Source organism: Dendropsophus ebraccatus, chromosome 2, assembly GCF_027789765.1.
Source record: "Dendropsophus ebraccatus isolate aDenEbr1 chromosome 2, aDenEbr1.pat, whole genome shotgun sequence".
Taxonomy (NCBI): domain Eukaryota; kingdom Metazoa; phylum Chordata; class Amphibia; order Anura; family Hylidae; genus Dendropsophus; species Dendropsophus ebraccatus.
Window position 1 is genome coordinate 55,629,947 of NC_091455.1, and position 25,384 is coordinate 55,655,330.

General features: G+C 44.4%; 2 protein-coding genes and 1 non-coding gene across 4 annotated transcripts; all 3 read left to right on the forward strand.

The window, feature by feature from the left end:
* Positions 1–2,856: 2,856 nt before the first annotated feature.
* RPS20 (ribosomal protein S20) lies at positions 2,857–6,774 on the forward strand. The gene is made up of 4 exons (XM_069957580.1): positions 2,857–2,978; positions 3,704–3,803; positions 4,360–4,433; positions 6,556–6,774. The coding sequence occupies exons 1-4, from the start codon at positions 2,976–2,978 to the stop codon at positions 6,736–6,738; spliced, it is 360 nt and encodes a 119-aa protein (XP_069813681.1). The 5' UTR covers positions 2,857–2,975; the 3' UTR covers positions 6,739–6,774.
* Positions 4,208–4,274, forward strand: LOC138785057 (small nucleolar RNA U54). Its single transcript, XR_011362040.1, has one exon. It is a non-coding gene; the product is annotated as a small nucleolar RNA U54 (small nucleolar RNA).
* Positions 6,775–12,104: 5,330 nt separating the features above from the next.
* On the forward strand, positions 12,105–25,323 carry LOC138784450 (kinesin-like protein KIF20A). Of its 2 annotated transcripts, none has more exons than XM_069960031.1 (19): positions 12,105–12,146; positions 14,174–14,300; positions 15,296–15,379; positions 17,783–17,902; positions 17,985–18,123; positions 18,240–18,424; positions 18,810–18,885; positions 18,997–19,155; positions 19,463–19,574; positions 19,794–19,865; positions 20,027–20,173; positions 20,278–20,440; positions 21,381–21,542; positions 21,865–22,004; positions 22,370–22,535; positions 23,134–23,206; positions 23,575–23,630; positions 24,833–24,943; positions 25,015–25,323. In XM_069960031.1, exons 2-19 carry the CDS (start codon positions 14,190–14,192, stop codon positions 25,270–25,272), a joined length of 2,334 nt encoding a protein of 777 aa, XP_069816132.1. In that variant the 5' UTR covers positions 12,105–12,146; positions 14,174–14,189; the 3' UTR covers positions 25,273–25,323. The 2 variants fall into 2 exon arrangements, with proteins under 2 accessions (XP_069816132.1, XP_069816133.1); XM_069960032.1 differs by having other exon boundaries at positions 19,000–19,155.
* The last annotated feature ends 61 nt before the right edge of the window (positions 25,324–25,384 follow it).

Below are 25,384 nucleotides of genomic sequence, written 5' to 3' on the forward strand. Positions count from 1 at the left end.
ATGTGGTGTTCATTATATGTATTCATATACATAAAGTCTTGATTTTAACAGGAGAGATTTTATTAAAATTTCTTTAGAGGCGCACTTTATTTAAAGACCAGTATTTTGAGGCTAATTATAGCCAGATTATTTTTTATATATCCGTTACTTCATTTATTTTCATTTGAACTGCCAGTCGTTCAGGACTAATTGATAAAATGTGGCAAATGCAGTATAGCTGGAATTCTACATGAGAAGCTATTTTAATTACGTTTAGATATTTAATCCAGAATTTTACTATATTTTCTTTTAAAGCCACATTTTCCACCAGCCTATATCTCTCCCATACTTTTGTGCAGATTTTTAAATCTTACACGGTAACTATATCCAAAATGGACAAGCTCTGGCAAAAATGATGGAATCGCCACACTTCAAGGATAATCACCTACAGTAGCTTGTTTCCTTTTGTAGCAGACGCAAATATCACAGAGATGACACAGATTTTAAAACATTTTGGCTTTATGAAAAACACTGAACTATAAATGTAACCTCAAACAGGAATGGTTTCTAAAATCTAACTTTTATTTGCCTCATGTGAAACACACGATAACAAAAGAAGCACTCCAGCATTTTTTTGTGCTTATATAATGGAGCATATACCATTATTTTAGACGTGTGTGGAAGTGGCATGAATGGATTGTCAGCCATCTTGCTTTTTATTTCCCCTCTAATATGGCTGTTCACATGTGCAGCAATAGATCAGTCCTCTGTCTCCCACTGTAGCGTGTAATATGGCTTTTGAGGGTTTTTTTTCCCAGTTACCGCTTATAAGTGGGGGAGCAGTGTACTATATCACTGCTCTCCTCCTGCTAACCTACTATATCATTGCTCTCCTACTGCAAACCTACTATATCACTGCTCTCCTGATATCTTAGATAGGGCAGAGATTCACGCTGTGCATGAAGAAATATGCAGATAGAGCTAGGGAAGAAGGGAGGGGGGACATGCCAGGAAGGATCTGACAAGTAATGATGCATTCATTTAGTTAACAGAAAGTCAGCCCTGCTGAATGTCAATGTAAAAAAAAAGTACATGTTCTTTAATAGTTATATAGCTTTATGAAAGAAATGTAAAGAAATTATATATTTTTTATTCCTGGAAAACCCCTTTACTTGAAAAAGTACAGTATCAGTATTGTAGTAAATGTGCTTTGTGCTCAGTGTCCCACATTGTGAGCTTAAAGCGACTCTGTACCCACAATCTGAGCCCCCCAAACCGCTTGTGCCTTCGGATAGCTGCTTTTTATCCAAGATCTGTCCTGCGGTCCGTTCGGCAGGTGATGCAGTTATTGTCCTAAAAAAATATCTTTAAACTTGAAGCCCCGTGCCATAGTGGAGTATCTGTGCCCTAACTTTGCACAACCTCTCTGTCCCTCCTCCCCACCCTCCTCATCATTAGGAATGCTCCAGGCAGATTGCCTCTTATTCCCCACCTGTGGCAGCCCGGCACATGGGCTGGATCGTTAAGGACCTGAGCAATGTTTAGCATGGAGAAAATGTTTCAGTGGCATTCCTAATGATGAAGAGGGAGGGGAGGAGCGACGGAGGGGTGGTGCAAAGTTAGGGCACAGATACTCCTGTTTGGCAAGGGCTTCAAATTTTAAAGTTTTTTTTAGGACAATAACTGCATCACCTGCTGAACGGACCACAGGGCAGATCTTGGAATAAAAGCAGCTATCCAAAGGTACAAGTGGTTTGGGGGGGACAGATTGTGGGTACAAAGTCACTTTAATCCCAGTTCGCCTATGGCCTGACTGAACCTGTGCTGTCCTATCCATCTGTTTGCCTCTTCCTGATCATACCCTTATGCTGTTGGCTCAAAATTTCAGACAGTACCTGGACACGTCTCTGCGTGGTCTCTCGGTGCCTCACACACTCTTGGCCTATTAGGCTAGCTGTTCAGGACCACTTGGACCACCCTTAGACAATGCCCTAGGGATTCCCCCGCAGTTAATCTCCTTAGATGGCACAATGGGCACACACCTGTTGCCTATTACAAGATAATGGATGTGTTAGCTATCATTTGTCAGGTCCATAGACAATTAATGGACAGTCAGAGTGTATGTGTGACTAGGCTCTTCTTACTTTAGTGCAATGGAGGTTCCTCCCTGTTCTCAAGATGTTCCTGTGAAGTCAGGACCAGGATATGGGATTGTCCCATAATTAGAACTTATCCCTGACCTCCAGGACCAGTTATGTGTCTGACTGTGGCAGGACTGACTGCAGGGACCTGCGGAATCTGTAGAACAGTATTTGCCCATCACAATGGAGTGGTGGTCAAACATGCGCATTACCGCTCCATCCGCTTTCTATGGGAGATGTTTTTAGCTATCTCTGGTAGTCCCCACATAGAATGAATAGATTATGATGAGCATGTGAGGCCCACAATCCATTCTGTCTGGGTATGCTGAGGAGTTTTACAACTGCTAGTGAAGCGCATTTTAGAGTTTACGGCCACATACATATCCATCATGTTTTCTTAATAGATGTATACACATGTCCACCACAAAAAAAACAAACAACAAGAAAACCTAAAATGGGCGTGGTCACATAATTTAAGGGCGAAGCTTTAAGCAACCGAGTGTAAACTACAACAGACAGCTAGTAAATGCAGGGACCTAGTAGATAAAGCACAAGACAAAATAATATTGAAGAATAGTCTCTACGTATCCACGTGATGTGCAGTAGCACCGCTATACTGAAGTGAGGGACGCACGCCCTGATTAAAGATGGCGGAACCTGCCGCCGTGTCCCGCAGCGATGACGCACATCCGGTAGGCCGGGAGCCTGGGCGGTATAAATAGCTGGCGGGCGGGCGTGTTCGGCCTCTTTGAGTCGCGCCGCTGTGGTGTCCGCACGCTGCTGAGCGCCTGCTCCTGGCTCACCGCTGTTCGCTCTCATAGTACACGAATAAGTCGGTCAGGAAGGTGATCAGACATGGTGAGTGTGCTGCGGTTCCGGACCGGGCGAGCCCATGCGGGCACCCCACTAGGTGTATACTGTCTGCTTATCCTGTAGCGTGTGCAGCTGTGTGTCACTGGTGGTCTGTCATATAGGGGAGATCCGCTTCACCTCTTACAGTCCTTATGTTCCAGCAGATAAGTTAGCCCCAACCTGTCTCTCCAGTTGTGAGACTACAACTCCCAGCATGCCCGGTCAGCTCACTGCTGGGATGTCTAACAGCTGGCGAGCCACAGACTGAGGAGCACTGCTGTTATCCTGGAGGACCATGGCCTAGCCCTGACTGCTGTACCCTCCCTGCTGGCCTCCTCTCTGCTCCCCACACTGTCAGCCTGGCTTAGTTTGCCCCTTGGTGGGTGTATTGCCCAGCTCCTCTCATTCTGTCTGCCATGACACAACTTGTCTATACTAATGTGTTGTAATGCAACAGGTTTCTGACAGGTTTTTGCAGCCAAAGCCAGGAATGGACTGTCAACAGTTCATAAGGGGAAGACATGAACATATCTATTCCTGGCTTTGGCTGTAAAAATCTGTCAGATACCTGTTGGTGTAGTGGTGCATTTAGTGCTGTATCCTTGTGTGGATGTAGTTGTGCATGGGGGATGCCTCCCTGCCCTCACCTAAATCTCTGGCCTAAAGAACTTTATTCAAGCTTTTGATATGCCCAGTGATCTGTACTTCCTGACTAGTGTTCTTCTCTCCAGGCATTTAAAGATACAGGCAAAGCCCCTGTTGAGCAGGAAGTGGCCATTCATCGCATCAGAATTACACTCACAAGTCGCAACGTGAAATCATTGGAAAAGGGTAAGTTGCTTGATGCAGTACTGAACTTGGTGGTGGTTGTAGTGTATTCCAGAATATGGCTTGGGGGCCTTACCCATGTACATCTGCACCAGACTTAATGTTTCAGATATCATTGTGACTAAATGACAGAACACAGCATCAGATCTACTCCCCATCCTGTATGTGAATGGAGCTCTAGGGATGTATTTAGTAGTGATACATTCCGGATGTAGTGAAGCTTGTCACATATGGCTTTAGCCATAATGTGCCATATACCAAGCTGCTAAAATGTGCCAGGTCCAAACCTCAAACACTTTGGTGTCATGATGTTTTGACACTAATGTGCTTTATGGTTATTTACTGGGAGTGTTTGCCCTTCATCCACTGGCTTACTGAATATACATATACACAGAATCTGCACTGGTTGGCAATGAGGATGATATCTATTTAATGATTTAAAGTGATTGACTTTTACGCTATTCTGAGCTGACCTGTGAGCAGATTTGTCTGCATATTTAGTGACATACATGCAGGTAATGTCGTGAGGGTTTTTAATGGCTTGTACTTTGTCTTTTAGTCTGTGCTGATCTGATCCGAGGAGCAAAGGAGAAGAACCTGAAGGTCAAGGGACCTGTCCGAATGCCCACCAAGGTAAGGCATACTATAGCTTTAACTGCCAACTCATCTCCCAGCTCTGCTGTATATCCTAATGCAGTAAGAAACTGCAGAAATGTGTTGTCCAGCAGGATCAAATTAAGGGGAATCTGAGCAATCAGGCCTTACCAGAAAGTTTGCTTTAGCTGGCAGTCCCCTAGTCTCCTGTAATGAAGAGTCAGTAAGGAGTTGTGGCTGTGTTTGCCTCTCTGGCACACCTCACCACTGCTTCCTCTGTTTGGAGCTGTGCTCTAGGGGTAAATCACCTGTCTAGAGACCAGCAACAGTTTTCTTTGGTTCTATTTCCATGATGGAACTGAAAGTTGTTTATATTTGTCTCATTATTGTATCATTTTTAAAAGTGCAAAGAATTCCAAATCTGGTTCAAATTATTTAAAATGTGATTTTCAACATGATTTTTTTTCTTTCTCACATTAAAAATAGACTAATTTGAACCTGACTTGGAATCTGTAATCTTCTGGGCCCTACCCGGGTGCTGGCAGTCCCCTAGTGAGCATGGTCCTTTTTGGTAATTGGTCTGTGCTGTAGATTATGCAATCTCAGGTCTCCTACTGTAATGAAGTGTCAGAGGGTGGCTTGTGACAGTCTGGCTGCCTCACCACTCCTTCCTCCTCCCTCTTCATGAACAATCAATGCTGCCTGGCCTCCTGCTTGCTCACCTCTCTGCCATTGTCTGATTGCAGCTTGGTCTTCTGTAGACTGTCTGAAAGAAACACTTGCATAAAGTTGAATCTTTGAGCCCAAATGTATTGAAGCTGTGGTTTAGATGAACTTGCCTGTCTACAGACCGGCCAGCAGTTCATATTTTGGTTCAAATCCCCTGATGGAAATTGAAGAGTAGATTGAACACAAAAAGGCTATGTTCACACACTGTTGAAATTAAGTGGATTGACACCATTTCATTGCATATAACTGCCATTATTTCAAAACTCCTGTTTTAAAGTAATTGCAATTGGCCATTATTTGGCAGCCATTCACTTAATTTCAACAGTTTTTTTTTTTAACATGGCCTTTGTGTGTTCAATCCACTCCTGGTTTTGTTTGCAAAATACTGAGTGAACATAGCCTTACGAATATTAAAGACCTATATTTCCATCAGAGCATTTGAGCCAAAGAATGAACTGCTGGCAGATCTCTAGACAGGGGAGTTACCCCTAGACCACAGCCCCAGTACATCTTGGTTTAGACTTTTTACCCAAAAATCTGACAGATTTTTAAATCCAAAGCCAGGAATGGATTTGAAGAGGATAAATCTCTGCTGTTCCTTTATGACCTGTTCCTGTTTAGTCTGTTCCTGGCTTTGGCTTCAAAGATCAGTCAGATAAATCTGTGTAAACGACTATAAGAGGGAGTAGTGAGGTCAGTTATGCTGCGTTTACACAGACAGATTTATCTGACAGATCTTTGAAGCCAAAACCAGGAACAGACTATAAACAGGGATCAGGTCATAAAGGAAAGACTGGGATCTATCCTCTTTTCAAATCCATTCCTGGCTTTGGCTTCCAAAATCTGTCAGATAAATCTGTCTGTGTAAACGCACCATTAGACCCCAGACTGTGCAAAATCCACTCAAGACAAATTACCAAAAAACATGCTCACAAGGGGACTGCCATGTACAGCACTGTCAGCACCAGTGGTAAGGCCTGGGTTCTTAGACTCCCTTTTAAATGGGAAAAATGACAAAATATAAAATCATAACTTGTGTCTGACAGACAAGATCCCCATGCTACCCACCTCTAGTAAAACAAACTCATCAAAATGATAGGTAGTTCATATCATATTGCACTGTACAGTATATACTCACACCAGGTACCATATACATTATGAACAATACAATATCTAAGTAAATATTAGACAGCCTGACTACTTATGTAAGAAAGTGCTGATCTGCTAGATCTGTGCTTACTGAGCCTATGGGTATGTATCCTTGCTTCTGTCCACCGCTCCACTAAAACTTCTCAGCAAACAGCATTGTGCATTAGAGAAACGACTGCTGCAGTGCATCCCTGCTGTGACTGTCCCCTTTATTAGACCAGTGTTCATAGACGTTGGGTCATTTAGGGTTAAATACTTCAATAACACTGCTTCTGTTTTTCAGACTCTGCGCATCACAACAAGAAAAACCCCCTGTGGTGAGGGATCCAAGACATGGGACCGCTTCCAGATGCGTATCCACAAGCGTCTGATCGACCTGCACAGTCCCTCCGAGATTGTCAAGCAGATCACCTCCATCAGTATTGAGCCTGGTGTAGAAGTGGAGGTCACCATTGCTGATGCATAAATGAGACACTTCCTGAATAAAAGATCTTGAATAAAATGTCTCTTGGTTGTGTTCAGATTTTTTATTTTATCTAGAAAATTCAACAAATCACAAAACATTTTACAATATTTCCATTTCTCCAATGATATCCTCCCCCCTGGACAGAGCTGGGGAAAATAAAAAAAAAACACACCTTAAATAATTATATACCTTTTCCAATTCATAGCTTTCATAAAGTTCACATTGCTTCCACTCATTGATATTTGGGGCCTTCTCAGACATCCACTTTACAATTTGCAGTCTAGCGATAAAAAGCAATTTACTCAACCGAGCCTTTTTTTCCTATTGCATATAAGACTAGAAGCCTCCCCTAAAATTATAATCTTTGGATCCAGAGGGATACTGATATTTAAGGAGGAATGGATTTCCCTTACTACACTCCAAGTAACTGCAGTTCAGGGCAAGACCATAGCATATGCGGCCATCCTGCTGGCTCTCTACCACATCTCATATAATTAGGCGACTCTTCCTTATCCTATGCAAAAGACGGGTTTATTAAATGCTATTAACCAAATTAAATTTTATTCTATGATTATTAATTTGTGACATGTTTTTTAATACAAACATCCATTGATGGTCTGTCATTTTCCCCAACTCTTCCTCCCATTTTCTATGACTTTACCTGCATACCTTCATATTTCACCTCAGACTCCTGTATATTGGTAATCCCTTTCTTTTTTCCTCTGTAAATAACAATTTTATTGTAGCTGTGGTCTCCTGTACCATAAATATCTTTTAGTTGTAATATATGCATGTTAGAGGTTACAGTATTCTAACCAGCCATTGTCTGATACAGTTTTTTCCTCCAACACTTGCCAGGTTTTTATCTCTCCCATTCACAAATAAATCACTTATTTGGTTTATACCCGCTTTATGTTCCGCTAAAATGTTTAACTGATTAAATTCATCCAAATTTATAGTATACCAAATTGGCGAAAAACTCAACCCCCTTTTTATTTTTAAAACTTCTTCCCAGATCTGAGACAGTAAATATACCGACGGGAGCAGTCTCCACTTTTTATTTTTTAGTTGGCCTGATTGTAAGAGCTTTTTGTTTTTTGGTTGTGTTCAGATTAAGTGGTAAAGAGAACTTTTGTGACAAATTGTCAGTGTGAAATTTGCTGACTACAGACTGAGATGAAGGAATATTGGGGGTGAAGTTAAAGACTTGTCTGCATTCTGATAAGTTTAGTGGAATGAGAGCATGACTTCCCTCACAACACCTACCATAACTCACTCCAGAAAGTTCTACAAAACTATAGCTGGTGGGTTTTTGGCAGTAAGACCAGCACCAATTAAAACACCTAATGGGATATTCCACTAATAGCTGACTTGATATGTTGCTGCCCATGGTGGGGGGGACTAACAATTCATTACACACTTATCCAGTCTCCTTCCCCCAGTTCTGAGCTGCTGCTTTCTGCTGAAAACAAATCTGTGAGTCTGTCTTTCCCACTCCCTTCTAAGATGGCTGATGTAAAAAAGTCCCTGACTGGCTTTATCTGCAACATTGTAGCTTTTTTGTAATCCTGTGAGGGATATTCTGAGGTCTAGTTTCTAATGAAGACACTGACTATCCCTCCCAGCATTACAAAATTGCTGATAACTGCGCCAGTCAGGGACTTGTTTTTACCTCTTAGAAGGGAGGGGGGAGATGGAGGCTTGTGCAGATTTGTCTCCAGCAGAAAGCAGCTGAGAACTGGGGGATGGAGACTGAATAGATAAGTATGGAAGGAATTGTTAGTCCCCTATGGGCAGCAACATACAAGAAGTTTGAGTGGAATACCCCTTTAAAGGGAATCTGTCAGCACCCGGGTGATACCACCACTCCTTCTTTCCTCGATGAATAATCAATACTGCCCGGCCTCCCGCTTGTTCAGCTGTCAGTGGTTTTTTTTTTTTTAATTCATTTATGGAGGAGGTGAAGCAACATGCCCACCAGGCCCCCAACATAACATCGAAATACAATCCTGTGCATAAGCAGCCAGTGTCTGATTGCAGGTCAGTCCTCTGTAGGCAGTTTGTTGGAACAAAACACTCAGGGTGGGTTCATACTACGGAATTCTCGCGGAATTCTGCAGTATGTCCGCGCGCCTTTCCCCCGGCTCCATAGACCCCATTCTATGGGCCGGCGTTTTCCGCTATCCGCCGAAAGAAGTGACATGTTACTTTTGAAGGGCACTACGATACTTTAATAAAAAATTTGGCTGTACTTTTAATCGTGGATCTTGTTTGGTAGGTCTATGCCCCTGATGGTCAGTGCACACATACCGCCAAAGAAAAGTGAAAAGCACGCTAATAAGGTGTTGAACCTGTGGCGCTCCAGCTGCTGTGAAACTACAATTGCTTAAAAAATAAAAAAAAGGCCTCTTGTCTTCCATGGCATTTCTTCTGGCGGAATCTGGCAAAGCCTATGCGAGCTGCGGAATCCGTGGCGGGTGATACGCCGGGATTCCGCAGTGTGCACATACCCTAAATGTTGGCCTCAGATGTCATGTGGCTAGTATCACGTCTCCAGTGGCCACGTAATGCTGATTTATTAATGTCCATGCAGTATTGTAGCAGTTGGACTGACTGTGGACTGATAATGGGGAGATCACACATCAGGTAGCTCCAGCATACACCTAGCCATCTATACACTCACTGAGTGACGACATCCTGATGTGCCTTATCTGGGTAAAAACACCAGGGGGGAGTTATTAAAAGGCTAAAATCCTTTTTTTTTTGTTGCCGATGGGCCCGATTGGCGTAAAAATATTCACAAATGGTCTATTTGCACATATTTCATTCGCATCGGGCCCATCTGCGCCAAAGGGACGGGGAGGGGGCATTACAGGGGGTGTGGCAGTATGCAGAGGGGCATTACGGGGGGTGTGGCAGTATGCGGGGGGGGGGGGGGGAATTACAGGGGGTGTGGCAGTATGCAGAGGGGCATTACGGGGGTGTGGCAGTATACAGAGGGGCATTACAGGGGGTGTGGCAGTATGCTGAGGGGCATTACAGGGGGTTTGGCAGTATATGGAGGGGCATTACAGGGGGTGTGGCAGTATGCTGAGGGGCATTACAGGGGGTGTGGCAGTATGAGGAGGGGCATTACAGGGGGTGTGGCAGTATGCTGAGGGGCATTACTGGGGGTGTGGCAGTATGCGGGGGGGGCATTACTGGGGGTGTGGCAGTATGCGGGGGGCATTACTGGGGGTGTGGCAGTATGCGGGGGGGGGCATTACTGGGGGTGTGGCAGTATGCGGAGGGGCATTATGGAGGGTGCGGCCTCTGCGTGCACTGCATTTATCATTTTTAGGGCTGGCATAGATTTCAATTTATTCGCACGGACGGGCTCAGTGTGCACAGGATTTATGTACAGGCAGTGCATCTCTACATAAATCCTCTAAGCTCCGGGACATCTGTAAGCCCGGCGTAAAAAACAACTGGACTTAATAAATGTCCCCCCAGGAGTATAAATTAATTTCACCCCCACCCCAGTGGTTTTAACCCCTAGACGACCCAGGACGTAACTGTACGTCCTGGGTGGTTCTCCCGCTATGAAGCGCGCTCTGGAGCGGAGCGCGCTTCGTAGGAGGTGGGGGCCGGCTGCAGTGAGCAGCCGGGACCTCACCGGTAATGACACGCTGCAGCGATTGCGCTGCCGCGTGTCATTAACCCCTTAAACGCCGCGGCGCGACCACGGCGTTTAAGTGTAAGTGACAGGGGGAGTCCCCTGTCACTTACCGATCGGGTCCCGATCATTGAAACGGACCGCCGGAGGTCTCTCACCTGCCTCCGTGCGGTCCGATCGGCGATCTGCTACACTGAGCCTGCACAGGCAGGCTCAATGAGCAAATCGCCGATAACACTGATCAATGCTATGCCTATGGCATAGCAATGATCAGTGTAAAAACCCAAGTACTGGATGTAAAAGTCCCCCAAAGGGACTTCAAATGTGTAAAAAAAAAAAAAAAAAAAAAAAAAAAAAAGTTCAAAACACTATTACACTACCCCAAAACCCCTCCCCCAATAAAAGTTGAAATACCCCCCCCTATCCCATTATATAAATAAAACATATAAAAATAAATAGATAGATAAACATATAATATATCGTAGCGTGCGTAATTGTCCGATCTATTAAAATATAACAAGCGTCATTGTGATGGGTGAACGGCGTACACGAAAAGAGGGAAAAAAGTGCGCAGATTATTGATTTTGTTACATTATATATTTAAAAAAATCAATAAAAAGTGATCAAAACGTCCGATCTTCACAAATATGGTATAAGTAAAAACTAGAGATCATGGCGGAAAAAATTACACCCCATACAGCCCCGTAGGTAAAAAAATAAAACCGTTATAAGTGTCACAATAGTCCCATTTTATTAATATTTAATTGCCAAAAAAAAGGATTTCATAAAAAAATATATAACATTAGAGAATCTGTGTAACCTGCATATGGTTGTGTTCGGGCTGACCTATAGAATAATAGTGTCATGTCGCTGTTACCATATAGTGCATTACGTAGACACAGGAACCCCCCAAACGTTACCATATTGCATTCTTATTTACGATTTCACCTATTTATATCTTCATAAATAATATATTTGGATTCCGTCATACATGTTATGGTAAAATGAAAGACGCCATTACAAAGTACAACTATTCCTGTAACAAACAAGCACTTACATGGCTTGTAGATAGAAAACTGAAAGTGCTGGAGCTCTTAGAAGGGGAGGAGGGAAAAACGGAAACACTACGATCAAAATTTGCGCGGTCCACTGGGTCATTTTGGGCCTGGTCCTCAAAGGGTTAATACCTGAGGAGGGTGAGCTCAGCCACTATGTTCCACACAAGTCTGTGCACCTGGAGACCTCTTCATCCACTTACACCACAGCCAGGCCCCCTAACCATCAGATGACAGCAGCACACCATAGCCGCAGTGTGTGATCCCTGCCCTATCAGAGTGCCCGGTAATTCATGGCTGACTAGCCTCCTGGCTTTGTAGGGATTTGCAGGTACTTCCTGAGTACATTGGGGGAACAGATTCCAGTTTGTAGGGTGAAAAACTATAAAGGATTGTCCTGGCGCTCACCTCACAGGCTACCACCAGGGGGCGCACATACAGCGTACATACTGAGCGGCGGCTCCAACACCAAGCAGATAGCAAGAAAGCGACTCACAAGCCAATCAGCGGTCTAGAGTCAGAGCTGGGCGGGGACAACCACAGCAATCCTGACCGGCGGAATCAGCGTCCAATAGGAACGTTTGTGACCCCGATCACATGAATGGCGGGAAGTATGAAGCTGACGGCTGACAGTCTGCCTCACTAACTACTGACCGGGTGTGACCAGCGTCCTGTGCTCTCCGCAGACAACACTCACAGTATGTTACATTGGGACTATTTATTGTTATGCGGTTTATGTTATGTTTTCTCCTGTGGAATACTGTAGGCTCGTGTAGTGCTGCCCTCTAGTGGTGGAAATACACGGAAGAGGAGCCTTGTCTATGAATTTTATTCATGTAATCTGGTGCTGCCCGAAGTGACCCATGGCTCTATAGTGTAACACTGCACTGGCTGTGTATATCTGTATCAGCCACTCCCAACCGGCAGCTGCCGCAAAACTACAACTCCCAGCATGCTATTGGCTGCAGCTTAGCAACTGCTACAGTGCCACAAGTGGGTGAGCAGAGATGTGCAGGTGTATAGGAGGCCCCCCGAGGATGTACAGGCCTATAGGAGGGGGGGCCCAGTTATATACAGGCCTATAGGAGGCCCCCCGAGGATGTACAGGCCTATAGGAGGGGGGCCCAGTTATATACAGGCCTATCGGAGGGGGCCCCCCCTGAGGATGTACAGGCCTATAGGAGGGGGGGCTCCCTGAGGATGTGCAGGCCTATAGGAGGGGGGGGCCCCCTGAGGATGTACAGGCCTATAGGAGGGAGCCCAGTTATATACAGGCCTATAGGAGGGGGCCCCCCCGAGGATGTACAGGCCTATAGGAGGGGGGGCCCCCCGAGGATGTACAGGCCTATAGGAGGGGGGGCTCCCTGAGGATGTGCAGGCCTATAGGAGGGGGGGGCCCCCTGAGGATGTACAGGCCTATAGGAGGGGGGCCCAGTTATATACAGGCCTGTAGGAGGGGGGGCCCCCCCGAGGATGTACAGGCCTATAGGAGGGGGGGGGCCTCCTGAGGATGTACAGGCCTATAGGAGGGGGGCCCAGTTATATACAGGCCTATAGGAGGGGGTAGGAGGGGGGGCCCCCCCGAGGATGTACAGGCCTATAGGAGGGGGGGGCCCCCCCGAGGATGTACAGGCCTATAGGAGGGGGGGGCCCCCCCGAGGATGTACAGGCCTATAGGAGGGGGGGCCCCCCGAGGATGTGCAGTCCTATAGGAGGGGGGGGGGCCCTGAGGATGTGCAGGCCTATAGGAGGGAGCCCAGTTATATACAGGCCTATAGGAGGGGGCCCCCTGAGGATGTGCAGGCCTATAGGAGGGAGAGGGGACCCCCTAGGATGTGCAGGCCTATAGGAGGGGGAGGGGACCCCCGAGGATGTGCAGGCCTATAGGAGGGGGAGGGGACCCCCGAGGATGTGCAGGCCTATAGGAGGGAGCCCAGTTATATACAGGCCTATAGGAGGGGGGGCCCCCCGAGGATGTGCAGGCCTATAGGAGGGGGCCCAGTTATATACAGGCCTATAGGAGGGGGCCCCCTGAGGATGTGCAGGCCTATAGGAGGGAGAGGGGACCCCCGAGGATGTGCAGGCCTATAGGAGGGGGAGGGGACCCCCGAGGATGTGCAGGCCTATAGGAGGGAGAGGGGACCCCCGAGGATGTGCAGGCTTATAGGAGGGGGAGGGGACCCCCGAGGATGTGCAGGCCTATAGGAGGGGGCCCAGTTATATACAGGCCTATAGGAGGGGGCCCCCTGAGGATGTGCAGGCCTATAGGAGGGAGAGGGGACCCCCGAGGATGTGCAGGCCTATAGGAGGGGGAGGGGACCCCCGAGGATGTGCAGGCCTATAGGAGGGAGAGGGGACCCCCGAGGATGTGCAGGCCTATAGGAGGGGGAGGGGACCCCCGAGGATGTGCAGGCCTATAGGAGGGGGCCCAGTTATATACAGGCCTATAGGAGGGGGCCCCCCGAGGATGTGCAGGCCTATAGGAGGGGGAGGGGGCCCCCCGAGGATGTGCAGGCCTATAGGAGGGGGAGGGGGCCCCCCGAGGATGTGCAGGCCTATAGGAGGGGGAGGGGACCCCCGAGGATGTGCAGGCCTATGGGAGGGGACCCCCGAGGATGTGCAGGCCTATGGGAGGGGGAGGGGACCCCCGAGGATGTGCAGGCCTATGGGTAATGTGGGGCCCTGGGTAGTGCCTCTTATGTGACACTGGATCTTCTTTTCCCAGGCTGATTCCTTTCCTGATGGACACCAGAGATGACAGTGCCATGCTGTCCACAGAGCAGAGCTCTCTGCTGGATCCCACCATGTGCATCGCTGGCACGGACACCATTGCTTCTGATTCCTCAGTGCTGGTAAGTGCTCTGCTGGATGACCTGAATATGACCTAAAGGAAGGTTGTCTGAAGACAGGTCCAGGTTTCTCCATACCACCACAAACAAAGGGCTATGGTGGCTGGCTGTCAATGGCAGGACATGTAATGGCTGCTGTGATGCAATTTCTTTCACTAAGCACCAGGAAATGGTCCAGGGAGAGACAGGATTGTGTAAAAATGGTGCTCTCTGGATGGTGGGCATTGAAACTGAGATCCTCTCTACTTGTGATCTGCCTGATCCATCCAGAGCTGTTTGCCATGTGTGCCCTCACATAACCACTGTATCCATACTTCCTAAAGATGGCAGGCAATTCAAATAATTGGCCCTTCTGCTTATCTCCGTCCGGTGATGTGCCCAACAACTGGGCAAAATGCTTTGAGCGAGAGGTAGAGCCATGTCTAGCGGTCAATGATCTCAACAAAAGGTACACTACCTTTTAAAGTAGCCTTGAAGTGTTTTTTCATATGAGAAGCGCCCTTATACCCTTAAGTTTGAAGACCCAATCTCAAATTAGACCCCCCCCTAAAGTAATTTACATATCTACATATCTGAGGTTGGAGCTTGATAAAGGCGGCAGTACATTGCCGAAACGCGTTGCTCATTAAACCAATTTTATGAATAATTCTGGAGAGTACATCTTGCAAGTCCTGCGCCGAGGCTATATCAGCTATCTACAGTCTATCTTGTATATACATAAGTATCGGCATCTAGACGGGGGCCGACCACTACCACTGTTTGCCTGGCTGCGGACTTCTGTGTTATATTGGGCTCTGCTAGTGCTGTGCCTATCGTACGCACAACACGAGAAGGTTAGTCTACAACTTGCTTTTTATATTGGAAATTCCACTCCATTGAGCTACTACACTATATGAGCGCTGCCCTCTGTTCATGTTTGTCCGTTCTTCTATACATATCTGAGATGTAACTGCATGCCAAATAATTTGTGTGCTATGTCCACTTTTCCTTTTTCACAGAGCACTGAAGCGTCACATCCACTGAAAGTGTACCTGAGGGTGCGACCTTTTTCAAAGGCAGAACTTTCTAACAATGAATCCCAGGTTGGTTTCCAGAGTATGAGGCTGAATTCACACGTCCCATGTTCTGCACAAAACACTGATGTGGAATGCCTGTAACAGAGTACCTCTGTGATAAGATGCTGGGAGCGGGGCACTGCGTGAATATGTGCTGTAATGAAGCAGCCGCATATTCATACAGTTCCCCTGCTCCCAGCATCTTAATGCAGATGCTGCCCCGCGGGGGAGGGGACTCTGTTACAGGCATTCCCCGTCCGGAACGTGTGAATGTGGCCTTACTCTATTGTAGGGCCCTGTTTACACTGGTATCTAATGCTTTTGTAGGAGCTTTGACTAAAAACAGACTACCTGTAAAAATAACTCTTGACTTGTCATCAAGTTATTGATTCCACCATTTCTCACAGCTGAGCCTTGCTGCTATCAGGAGATATAACAGGGGAGAGAGCCATCCACTGTCCGGTCACTTGCTAATTCTGACAGTGTAGCCTCATGGACTTGGTGTTCTCTGGTTTTTGGTCTGCGCGGTCTCGGTCCGTCTGTGTTCAGTATGGGTTATTTACCAACTTTTATAATAATACCAGTGCAAAAGGAGGATATTCAATTTTATACATCTGCCGGCATTGTTCATGAGACATCTATATTTTCTTGGTGCATAATATTTCTTCTTCTTTTCTTTTTCTTTTCTTTTTCTATATCTATACTCTCTTTTTTACACAGTCATATATATGAATTATATTTGTTTAGCACTTGCACTTTGGCGCACGTTTGGCACTTACACTGAGCACTAGCACTTTATTTTTGGCATTTTCACTTCACATCATCATTAATTGCTGTGTATATACATATATTCATTCATATTGTAGCACTTTGTCACTTTAACCAAGTATTTAGGTAATGCATATATTGTATTGGCTGTTTTTCTATCTTCATTCTGTCCTTATATAAATTATTATTAGCAGCCCACTTGCTTGCCCTCTTTCAAGATGGCGTCCGCATCGGGTGCGGCCTAATGCGCATGTCCGGGCCGGCTGGCGGATCACGTGATCGGGACCGGATCTGGCGTAGGGCGCATGCGCCTCGCGTCACTTCCGGTTCATCGCGCGGCCCGCGGCTGGCACTGGCGTCCGCACGAATGGCCGCCATGTAATACGGTGCAGGTGTGAGTATTATAGCCATCCAATAGGGCATCAGGGCGTACTATATAACATCCCTCTGGTCTCCCCCTCACCACTCCCTGAAGAAGCGAATAGCGAAACGACGTTGGAGGAGTGTGAGGTGGGAGTCCTGAGGGGCTGGGAATCATATCCCTGGGTAATGTTGTTTATGTGCACCTGCCTATACCTTGCTAGATTTAGTTATGCAGCTTGTGTTTTTGGTCATGTTTGAGCACTTGCACTTTATAATATGCTTATAACCGGACTGCATACTGAAAACTTATGAGTACTGTATATATGCACTTGCACTTTATTTTGTAAACATATACCTCCCCTCATGCTTGGTCTCCCACCTCCCAGGTCTTTGTTTGTTTTTATATTTAATTTTTTCTTTCTTGTCCTTATTTGTTGTTGCGATATTTCTCAATAAAGTTCTTTTGTACCAATTCATTTGATATTTTTGCTCAATTGCATATCGGATGGGTCTTATAGGTGTTTAGTTCTGTTTCCATTACCATTCGGTTATCTTTCCCCCCCCCCCCCCTTATCCCTGTTTTCTTTTGGGGTATAGGACGTTTATCACAAGAATCCAGAATTTATAGGTGTTTTTCATGGACTTGCATTGTCTGCATTAGCCAATGAGGAGATACACCTGTTGAGTGGATGGCATGGCTGCTGGGATCTCTCCCCAGCTATATCTCCTGGTTGCAGCAGGTCTCAGCTGAAACCCACTGCCATCAATAACATTTGATATATCTATGTGGAGTGCTGCAGAATCTGCGTGCGCTATACAAATAAAAATATATCTATTTTTTATATATTTAATGACTGGTACACTTTTTTTTTTTTTTTTTTTCTAATCCAATCCAAAAGGTTCTGCTAACTTAATAGGATGAAGTTCTATAAAAAAAAAAAAAAAAGCAATATTTGCCTTTCTGATCCCTTGCTGCTGTCATCCAGAAGCTGCCCTGTGCCTACTACTCGCCAATCAATGGCAGAGACTAGTTACAAGTGCGGTCAGTGATTGGCTGAACAAGCATGTCTTTACTTCAAGGTGGAGACCAGGAGGTAGTGAGCAGCAGAATTGAGTACTGTCTGAATGGTGACTGCAGGGAATCGCGGCAAGATAGTGCGGATAATCCGCACTTTCTAATTTACCCTGTACTGGTTTACTTAAAAAGGTTGTTTAACGGCGAGAGATTAAAAACCCCAGCAACCGTCAGCGGAGAATGCAAGTACATTGTTCTCTAACGTATCGTTATTGTTTCTTTAGGATTGTGTGACTTTTGAAAACTCTGAGATTGTGTCTCTGCGGGCTCCTAAAGACTCCTCTACTATGAAAAACTGTGAGCGAGGCATCGGGCAATCTGTGCATAAATTTACTTTCACAAAGGTAGGTGGCGCCACTGCACTTGGTAGGTCATAGTCATGTATGCTGCTTCACGTTATTTGCACAAATGCTTTATACTTCACAGATCTTTGGTGAGGATACAACACAGGCAGAATTTTTTGAAGGCACAATGAAAGACCTGGTGGTCTCTTTTGCCAATGGTCAGAATGGACTTGTCTTCACTTATGGTGTCACGAATGCTGGGAAAACATTTACCATTCAAGGTATTAGTATGGCTTATAATTTATAAGCCAACTTGAATGTTGTGTTTTTTTTGGCAAATACTAATGTTTCATGCTGTCTATGAATACAGAAATAACTTTTTTGTTTTAACCCCCAGGAACACCAAAAGATGGCGGTATATTGCCCAGGTCACTGGATGTTGTCTTTGATCATATTAGAGGTCGGCAGTATGTCAAGATGAATCTCAAACCCTATCTTGGCAATGATGTTATGAAACTGGATCCTGCTCAAGTGAAGCAAGAAGAGTCCATGAAGGCGTCTCTCTTTTCCAGCCTAAAAGAGGTTGGTATTGGAAAACCTGAAGTATCCCATGCAGTTTTGGGTTTTCATTTAATAGATGTCCACTAGATGGCAGCAAAGGAGTTCTAGATGCAGCAGTTACTGTGTGTATAGCTGTATGAATCATACAGAATATAGATATAGACTTTGTAATGTGTTTATCTCTATATTAAGGTGAGTGAACAGATGGAATAAGCACTAAAATTGCATCTACTCGTAATACACCTTATCTAAGGGTATATGCGTGATGTTTGTTTTATGCAAGATCACATCTGTCTGTGTATAGATTATATAAAGTTTCAGATGCTTCAGCTCCTTAGGACTCACTTTGCAGGTGCGAACAATCGATCAGCAGTAAATGATCACAGAACCCAATACTTTATTTCAGGATGGTATGAAGGCTGTTGTAAGTTCCAGCAATCTGCGAAGTCTGGCAGCTTGTGAAGAAGCTTCACCTGATCACGGTAAGTTATTAAGCTGTAGGCTATATTTTTTTTTTTAGATATTGATCCATAGTTTTGTGACTAATTCTAAGGACTGCTAGGTATTTCTATCTATAATACTCACATTTCTAGCAGGTAATGAGCAGAATCAGTTCTCTGCTTGGGTATCCTTCTTTGAAATCTACAATGAGTATGTGTACGACCTACTGGACCAGTTCCCTACAGCAAAGAACCAAAAGAGGCCGGCGCTGAAGATCTGTGATGACCAGTTAGGCACGTCCTATGTCAAAGGTAATGTCCCTTGTTCTGCTCTATGCAGGGGAGAGAGTCTGTATATCTTGTATCCATTAACCTACTGTGTATCCTGCAGGTAAGTGATGAGTGGTGTTGGTGCAAAACCTCTTTGAGCATATACTGTGAGACTATACAGATTTTCTTCTTGGATTCAATCCTACGGTGGTAACCAACTGGGTCTTTGACTATTCTGCATTCTGCTTTAGCTTGGTGTAAAGAGATTATGTATAGTAATTTGTACAGACAGTTGTCACGTGACATTGGCGACTTTATATAGATATAAATTTAACCTCTCTATATATAGATTTGAAGTGGTTTAATATCACTAGCACAGAGGAAGCGTGCAAGATACTGCAGATAGGCAACAAGAATCGAAGCTTGGCATCAACTAAAATGAATCAGCAATCCAGTAGAAGGTAAGATGTTAACAAGACTTGTTGGGGGATGTTTGTCACTGCTACTTTTACATTTGATTGTCAGTCTACTTATACTGTATAGTAGACACCTCAGCTGCTGCAGAACTTCTTTGTGATGATGGAGCATGTATGGTAATGGAAGCTTATTTTATTCAACAGGTGTGTATACAGTATGTGTGTATTGCTACATGTATCATCTTGTTGTCTTTGTATTTTTAGTCACAGTATTTTTACCATTCGACTTCTCAAATTAAACCATGGTGACGACCCTGGTGTTCTTGGCGTGTCAGAGTAAGTAATATAGCAGGTCATTTTGAAAGATATGAAGTTATGTTTTAGGAGTTTTATTACATATTAACCACAATATCTAGTCATCTTTCAGGCAGGCGCTGTATTATTCTGGCAGGTGCAGTGCACACTTTACATCCATGTCTTTCTGTGTCCTTGTGCAGAATGTCTTTGTGCGACTTGGCCGGATCTGAACGTTGTAATAAAACACAAACTGTTGGCGACCGACTGAAAGAAGCTGGAAATATTAACAACTCTCTGCTCATCCTTGGCAAATGCATTGCAGGTCTGAAGCAGAGCCAGAACCCAAAGTAGGTGAAGACACGTGGTCATACCGCACTACATATATGCATATGCTCGGCAGTTTGTGATGCTCTATCTAAAAGTTACTGATCTATTGTATTTCCACCTCCAGGAAAACTAACTATGTCCCATTCAGGGAAAGTAAACTCACCAGACTGTTTCAGCCCTTTTTCTGCGGGAAAGGAAAAGCCTGTATGATTGTGAACATCAACCAGTGTGCGTCTACCTATGATGAAACACTGCACGTCATGAAGTTCTCTGCTGTGGCTAAACAAGTAAGTATAATAGAAAGTACCATCAATTCACTAATACAGTAAATTGTATGTGCAATGTCAAATTTTTTTTTAAAGGATTTTTGCGTACCTTTTTATAATATATTACAAATGAATTCCATAACCTTTTGATCTGGTTATAGATCTCCTTAGATTGTTCAGGAGAGAGCTGCAGACAGGCATCTCCTGTAATAAACTACACTGTGGACTGAATAGAGCAGTCTGCACTAAATAAGAACAGAAGAGAAGGCAACAATTACAAAAAATAGTATTAATAGCCTCGAAAGGTGTATTCCAGGAAAGATTTACTTTTCCCCTATTTACAGGATGGGAGAAAAAGTCTGTCCGACCTCTGTACCCCCTGCCGATCTCTGTATCAGGCCCACCAGCTCTGTTACGAACAGAGCCGCGAGTATGCCGCATGACGCGTGGCTCTAGTCACTCCTGTGGAGCGACGGAAATAGCAAGAGTATGCCGGAAGAGCATTGTACTCTGCTCTTTCTGGCGGCTTCATAACCGAGCCTGCGGAGCCTGATACGGAGATCGGCGGGGGGTACAGAGGTTGCCCCTACTAAGCAACAATCTACTGCTGTCACTCTGCGGAACAGGAGCGGTGGCAGCAGACCGCTGCTATCTACTATGGGCTACCCAGACGATCTAGCTATCACCCGTGCAGCCTCCCCGTGGCCCCCTGGCTCTTACCCGTTTGCTGCCAACGTGTGTAATGGCAGCGGTAGCGAGCGGGGAATGTGGAGCAATCAAGCACTGACATCGCTCATTTGCCCCTCTGCATCTCCCCTTGTAATAGGGGCTTTAGTCTAGCTGTAAGGAAAATTGTGGGGGCAGCAGCAGATTTTGCTTTACTCTGAATAAAGGGGTTATCCCAGATTAGAAGATTACTGCACTGCTATGGTCTTCACTTTCTTGTATGTTCAACTTTTAGGTTGTTCAGACAATTCAACCCCGAAACTTTGATTTCATGAGCCCAAGAATTGTTGGAAAGGATGGCAAGATTATAACAGAGATTGATGCTAACATGTCAGTGGAGGACCTTCTTTCTGAGGATGAAGATGAGGAACTGGATATTTCAGTTGTGAGTGCAGAGGTAACTATTCTGCATGATGCTTTATTAACACCTCCAAAGCTTAGTCATATCCTTCACATATTCCTGATATGACAAGGATTGACTGTGCACCCCAGTCCTCATGTAAATTGCTAGTAAACAGACTCCTGCCACACACCAGTATCCCCTGAATGTGAAGGAGGTAGAAACATTCTAAGTGCTTCAGATTATACTGTGGATGTTTCTATAAATGTTGGATTTGCTATAGGCAGTTTCTGAATCTGTGAACGTACCCTTAGGCGATAGCCTCAAACTGTATTCTCTACAAGGTTATTTGCATTTTCTACTCTGTTTAATCTTACAGGATCTTCTTAAAAAAATTGAGGAGCTGAAGGAGAAACTGATGTCTGAAAGGCAGAGCAAACTACTACTTGAAATGCAGATAAGAAAAGAGATGGGAGAAGCCATGTACCAGCAGATGGTGCACCTGGATGAGACTTGGAGGTACATAGTGGTGTTTGCTTTCCCTGTAGTGTACACTAATGCTAAATACAATGATGCAAATGTGTTTCTGTAGACTTGACTAAAGTCATAGTATAATATCATACTGGCAGCATAATCGGGCCTGTGAGTCAAATAGAAGCTATATACTAGCTATTTCTTCTCTTTTCATTGTGAACTGCAACAAGTATTCTCATGAAAAACTAAGAGGTGCAAATTTATAAGTGCCTTTCAGTGTTACTGTGATGCACGCCAGGACAGAAATAAGCCTGTAGTGCTGTATAAACCTTCTGTAATGAGTGACATGTGAGCCTACCCTTTAATAGTTTATATACTGTGACTCTTACAACTTATCCATATGTTGCCAGTAAGCGATTTGAGGATTACCAAGAAACTACAGAAGAGCAACTGGAGAACAGGCTGGAAATGTACAAGAAAGCCATAAAAAACCATGCCTATCGTCAAGCAATGGAAGAACTGGAAGAGGATTATGTTCCTCTAGAGGAGTTTCAGGCAGAGCAAGACAAAGTTGAGGTTGGTTGGGATGAGCGCCTATACCCTACACATTGCTAAATCTCAAGCGTCGACGGTCTGTTTGTTACATCTAGGAAAAGCAATTCTGATCAATGATCGGAGCACTTGGAAAGCTAAACTATCTTTCTAGACAAAACAAATCAGCAGCTAATGCTGGAGATCTGGATTTGGCAACCTGTACTGTAAATTTGCTTTACTAATGGCTAGACATTGTTTGTCCTGTAACACTAGGTCTTTATATGTATTAGTATGTTTTACTGGTAGCTGAAACTGACTTGTGTACAAAAGATGTAAGGGTCCCTTACCCAGCTGTCAGCTGCCCCCTCCCCTAAAAAGTTATGTTATGTTATGTCAAATGTTTTTGTTTCTTGCCAGTATTCTTACTACAGGCCAACCATGATGTGCAATCTGCCTTTGTAAATCTTAGAACATGCGTGAGACACACAATGCTTAGGAAGATCTGTATATCTGTTTACTATGTTAAGGGGCAACCTGACGTGAGAGTAAAAATATTAGGACTAGAATGGTTAGGAGTACATTTTTCCTGCTGGGGTATTTGAAGTCTGAAAATCACTCTAAAGCTACTATATTTCTACAGGAGAGAGACCGAAGAATAGAAGAACTGGAGATTGCACTTGGTCTGCTGAAGCAATCAGGTGATAATGAAGCAGGTATGTGGCTAACTTGGTGTTGGCATATATTCTAATTAATCCAAGTGTATCTGGTGCTACTAAACTAAAGCCAAATGACAAGGGCATCCTGTTGTCAAAGAGGCAGGTATCTAGAATAAGATAGTGGTTTTGTCCAAAAACACCATATTTCCCTTAGAGAAAAAGCTGCGGCCAGATGTTAGCTGGAAGGTAATAGGCTGGTGGCCTGGTTACGTGTCTGGAGACCCAATCTGACATTTGTAATACAGATGTGTAGAAACATTTGATATACTAATGTACAGCCAACTTAGAATAGTGAATATGGGCCAATGTATTAAAAAAACATGTCAGAAGTAACTTGCTAATGCTTCTCCCTCCTCCATCACCAGATTCTACTTCTGGGGTCCTGGATGCGTTGACCAAACGATGCCAAGATAAAGAAAAGGTAAAAGCTATTTTTTAAAATTCTACACAAACTCCTCTCAACCTAAAATGACCACCTGGTATGGCTGCACTATGTTACTCCCAGGGACTTGGGAAGCTGGAGATCATTTAGTAGGGTTCACATGGTTTCCTCTCTGCCTGCTTATGACATGGAGCCAAAACCAGCTTTGTGGGCTGTTGGGTTGTGCATAGCTGCTATTTCTACCGTAAAATAGTTACTTTTTTACATCCTATACAGCCAAAATCTATGCTTTTGTGTGTCTGGAGTTTCTTTTACAAAACTGTATCTCAAAGTACTCGATGGTGTTTTTTGTCTATAAAAGGCTCATAAAGGAAAATAGGGGGGACCTCGAATTTCTGATACTAAAGTTTTATAAATGTAGATCACTACCACACATGACAAACTAATCTGTCACCTTTTGGATTAGATGGAGGATATATATAATATATATTTATATTATATCCTCTATCTAATCCAATATCTTTTTTTCTATATAAATCCCTCATTATGGCATTATTCGAAATAAAAAAATACTTGGTAGTACAGTCAACTCACTGTGTTGGTAAGCACAGTGTGTTGATATGCTCACTAGCGCTGTATACAAAAAAAATACTGCTAGGTGTGTGGGGGACGCCCTATATTCACCCAATTATACAAATCATAGACTGAACATATAGATGCACCCAGCGCACACTATTAGTGGGTCAGTCAAGATTGTATAGGTGACAAATACCTGTTTAGAAGAAAGGGGAATATAACACTTTTATTGATGCCGATATCGGTGTAGTTCAATCGAAGTCCACATCCAGCTTTTGCGCAGTGTAGAGTAGTTGATCAACAGGGAGAAATCTTCTGAACTAGGCGGATGCTCTGGCCGGTAGCACTGCACATAAGTTCATAGTCCAATTTACCGTGGCAAAAGTGGGATTCTGAGTGACGTCACTCTCCTTAGGTATGGATCCTAATGCAAGCCAGAAGTTATCCTATGCATTTCGGTGTACACTGACACCTTCATCAGGGATAGGGCTTAGGGATAGGGATCAGGGATCCAAGGAAAAGCCCTATCCCTGATGAAGATGTCATACCCTGTGTATAGCTGCCTAATTTGCAGCACAGGGTGTATAAGAGCAGTACAGTGTAGAACCAGATGCTGCACTAAACGAAGACTATATTCACCTTTGCTTACCATTCTTCTCCAACAGATCATAATTGGCTTGAAGGTGCAGATACAGAACATCAGGGATGAAGCTGATTTCGATAGGAGGAGACTGACTGAAGAAAACAACATGCTAAAGCAGCATCTAAAAATCAAGGTAAGTACATGGAACTTTTGTTTTGATGTTTTATCACTGTTGGGAAGAATATTTATTAATCTCTTTCACAGGAACAGGAAAATCAGGGTCTCCGGAGTCTGACAGAGAGGACTATACAGCTGGAGGCTTCAGTGGCAGAACGTCAAGAGAAGCTGGATGAAAGTAAGAAGCATGTGTCTGCTGTGGATATCAGTGAACCAAAACCCAAAAAGGGTTTGTTCTCTAGTCTTAAAAATACAATGACTGGTACTCCAAAGAAATCTAAAAGTGTAGAAACACCCGGGGGAGCTACTGGCTTGGCCAGGAAAAAACCGCTGGCTCGTAAATAAGGGGCATGTTTTTAACTATTTGTATGTGTAAGTGGGCTATTAAACTTATAAATGAGCTATTTATTTTTATGTAACTTAAATAAAAGACTTCTACTTTCTTACTTTGCTGAAC

Excerpts from the sequence above, each read along its gene's own strand:
- RPS20 (XM_069957580.1), top strand. Across the intron at positions 3,804-4,359 it reads CGTGAAATCATTGGAAAAGG|TCTGTGCTGATCTGATCCGA; the intron begins GTAAGTTGCTTG and ends TTTGTCTTTTAG. Across the intron at positions 4,434-6,555 it reads CTGTCCGAATGCCCACCAAG|ACTCTGCGCATCACAACAAG; the intron begins GTAAGGCATACT and ends TCTGTTTTTCAG.
- LOC138784450 (XM_069960031.1), top strand. The coding sequence starts at position 14,190 with ATGGACACCAGAGATGACAGTGCCATGCTGTCCACAGAGCAGAGCTCT. Across the intron at positions 20,441-21,380 it reads TCTCTGCTGTGGCTAAACAA|GTTGTTCAGACAATTCAACC; the intron begins GTAAGTATAATA and ends TTCAACTTTTAG. Across the intron at positions 21,543-21,864 it reads TTTCAGTTGTGAGTGCAGAG|GATCTTCTTAAAAAAATTGA; the intron begins GTAACTATTCTG and ends TTAATCTTACAG.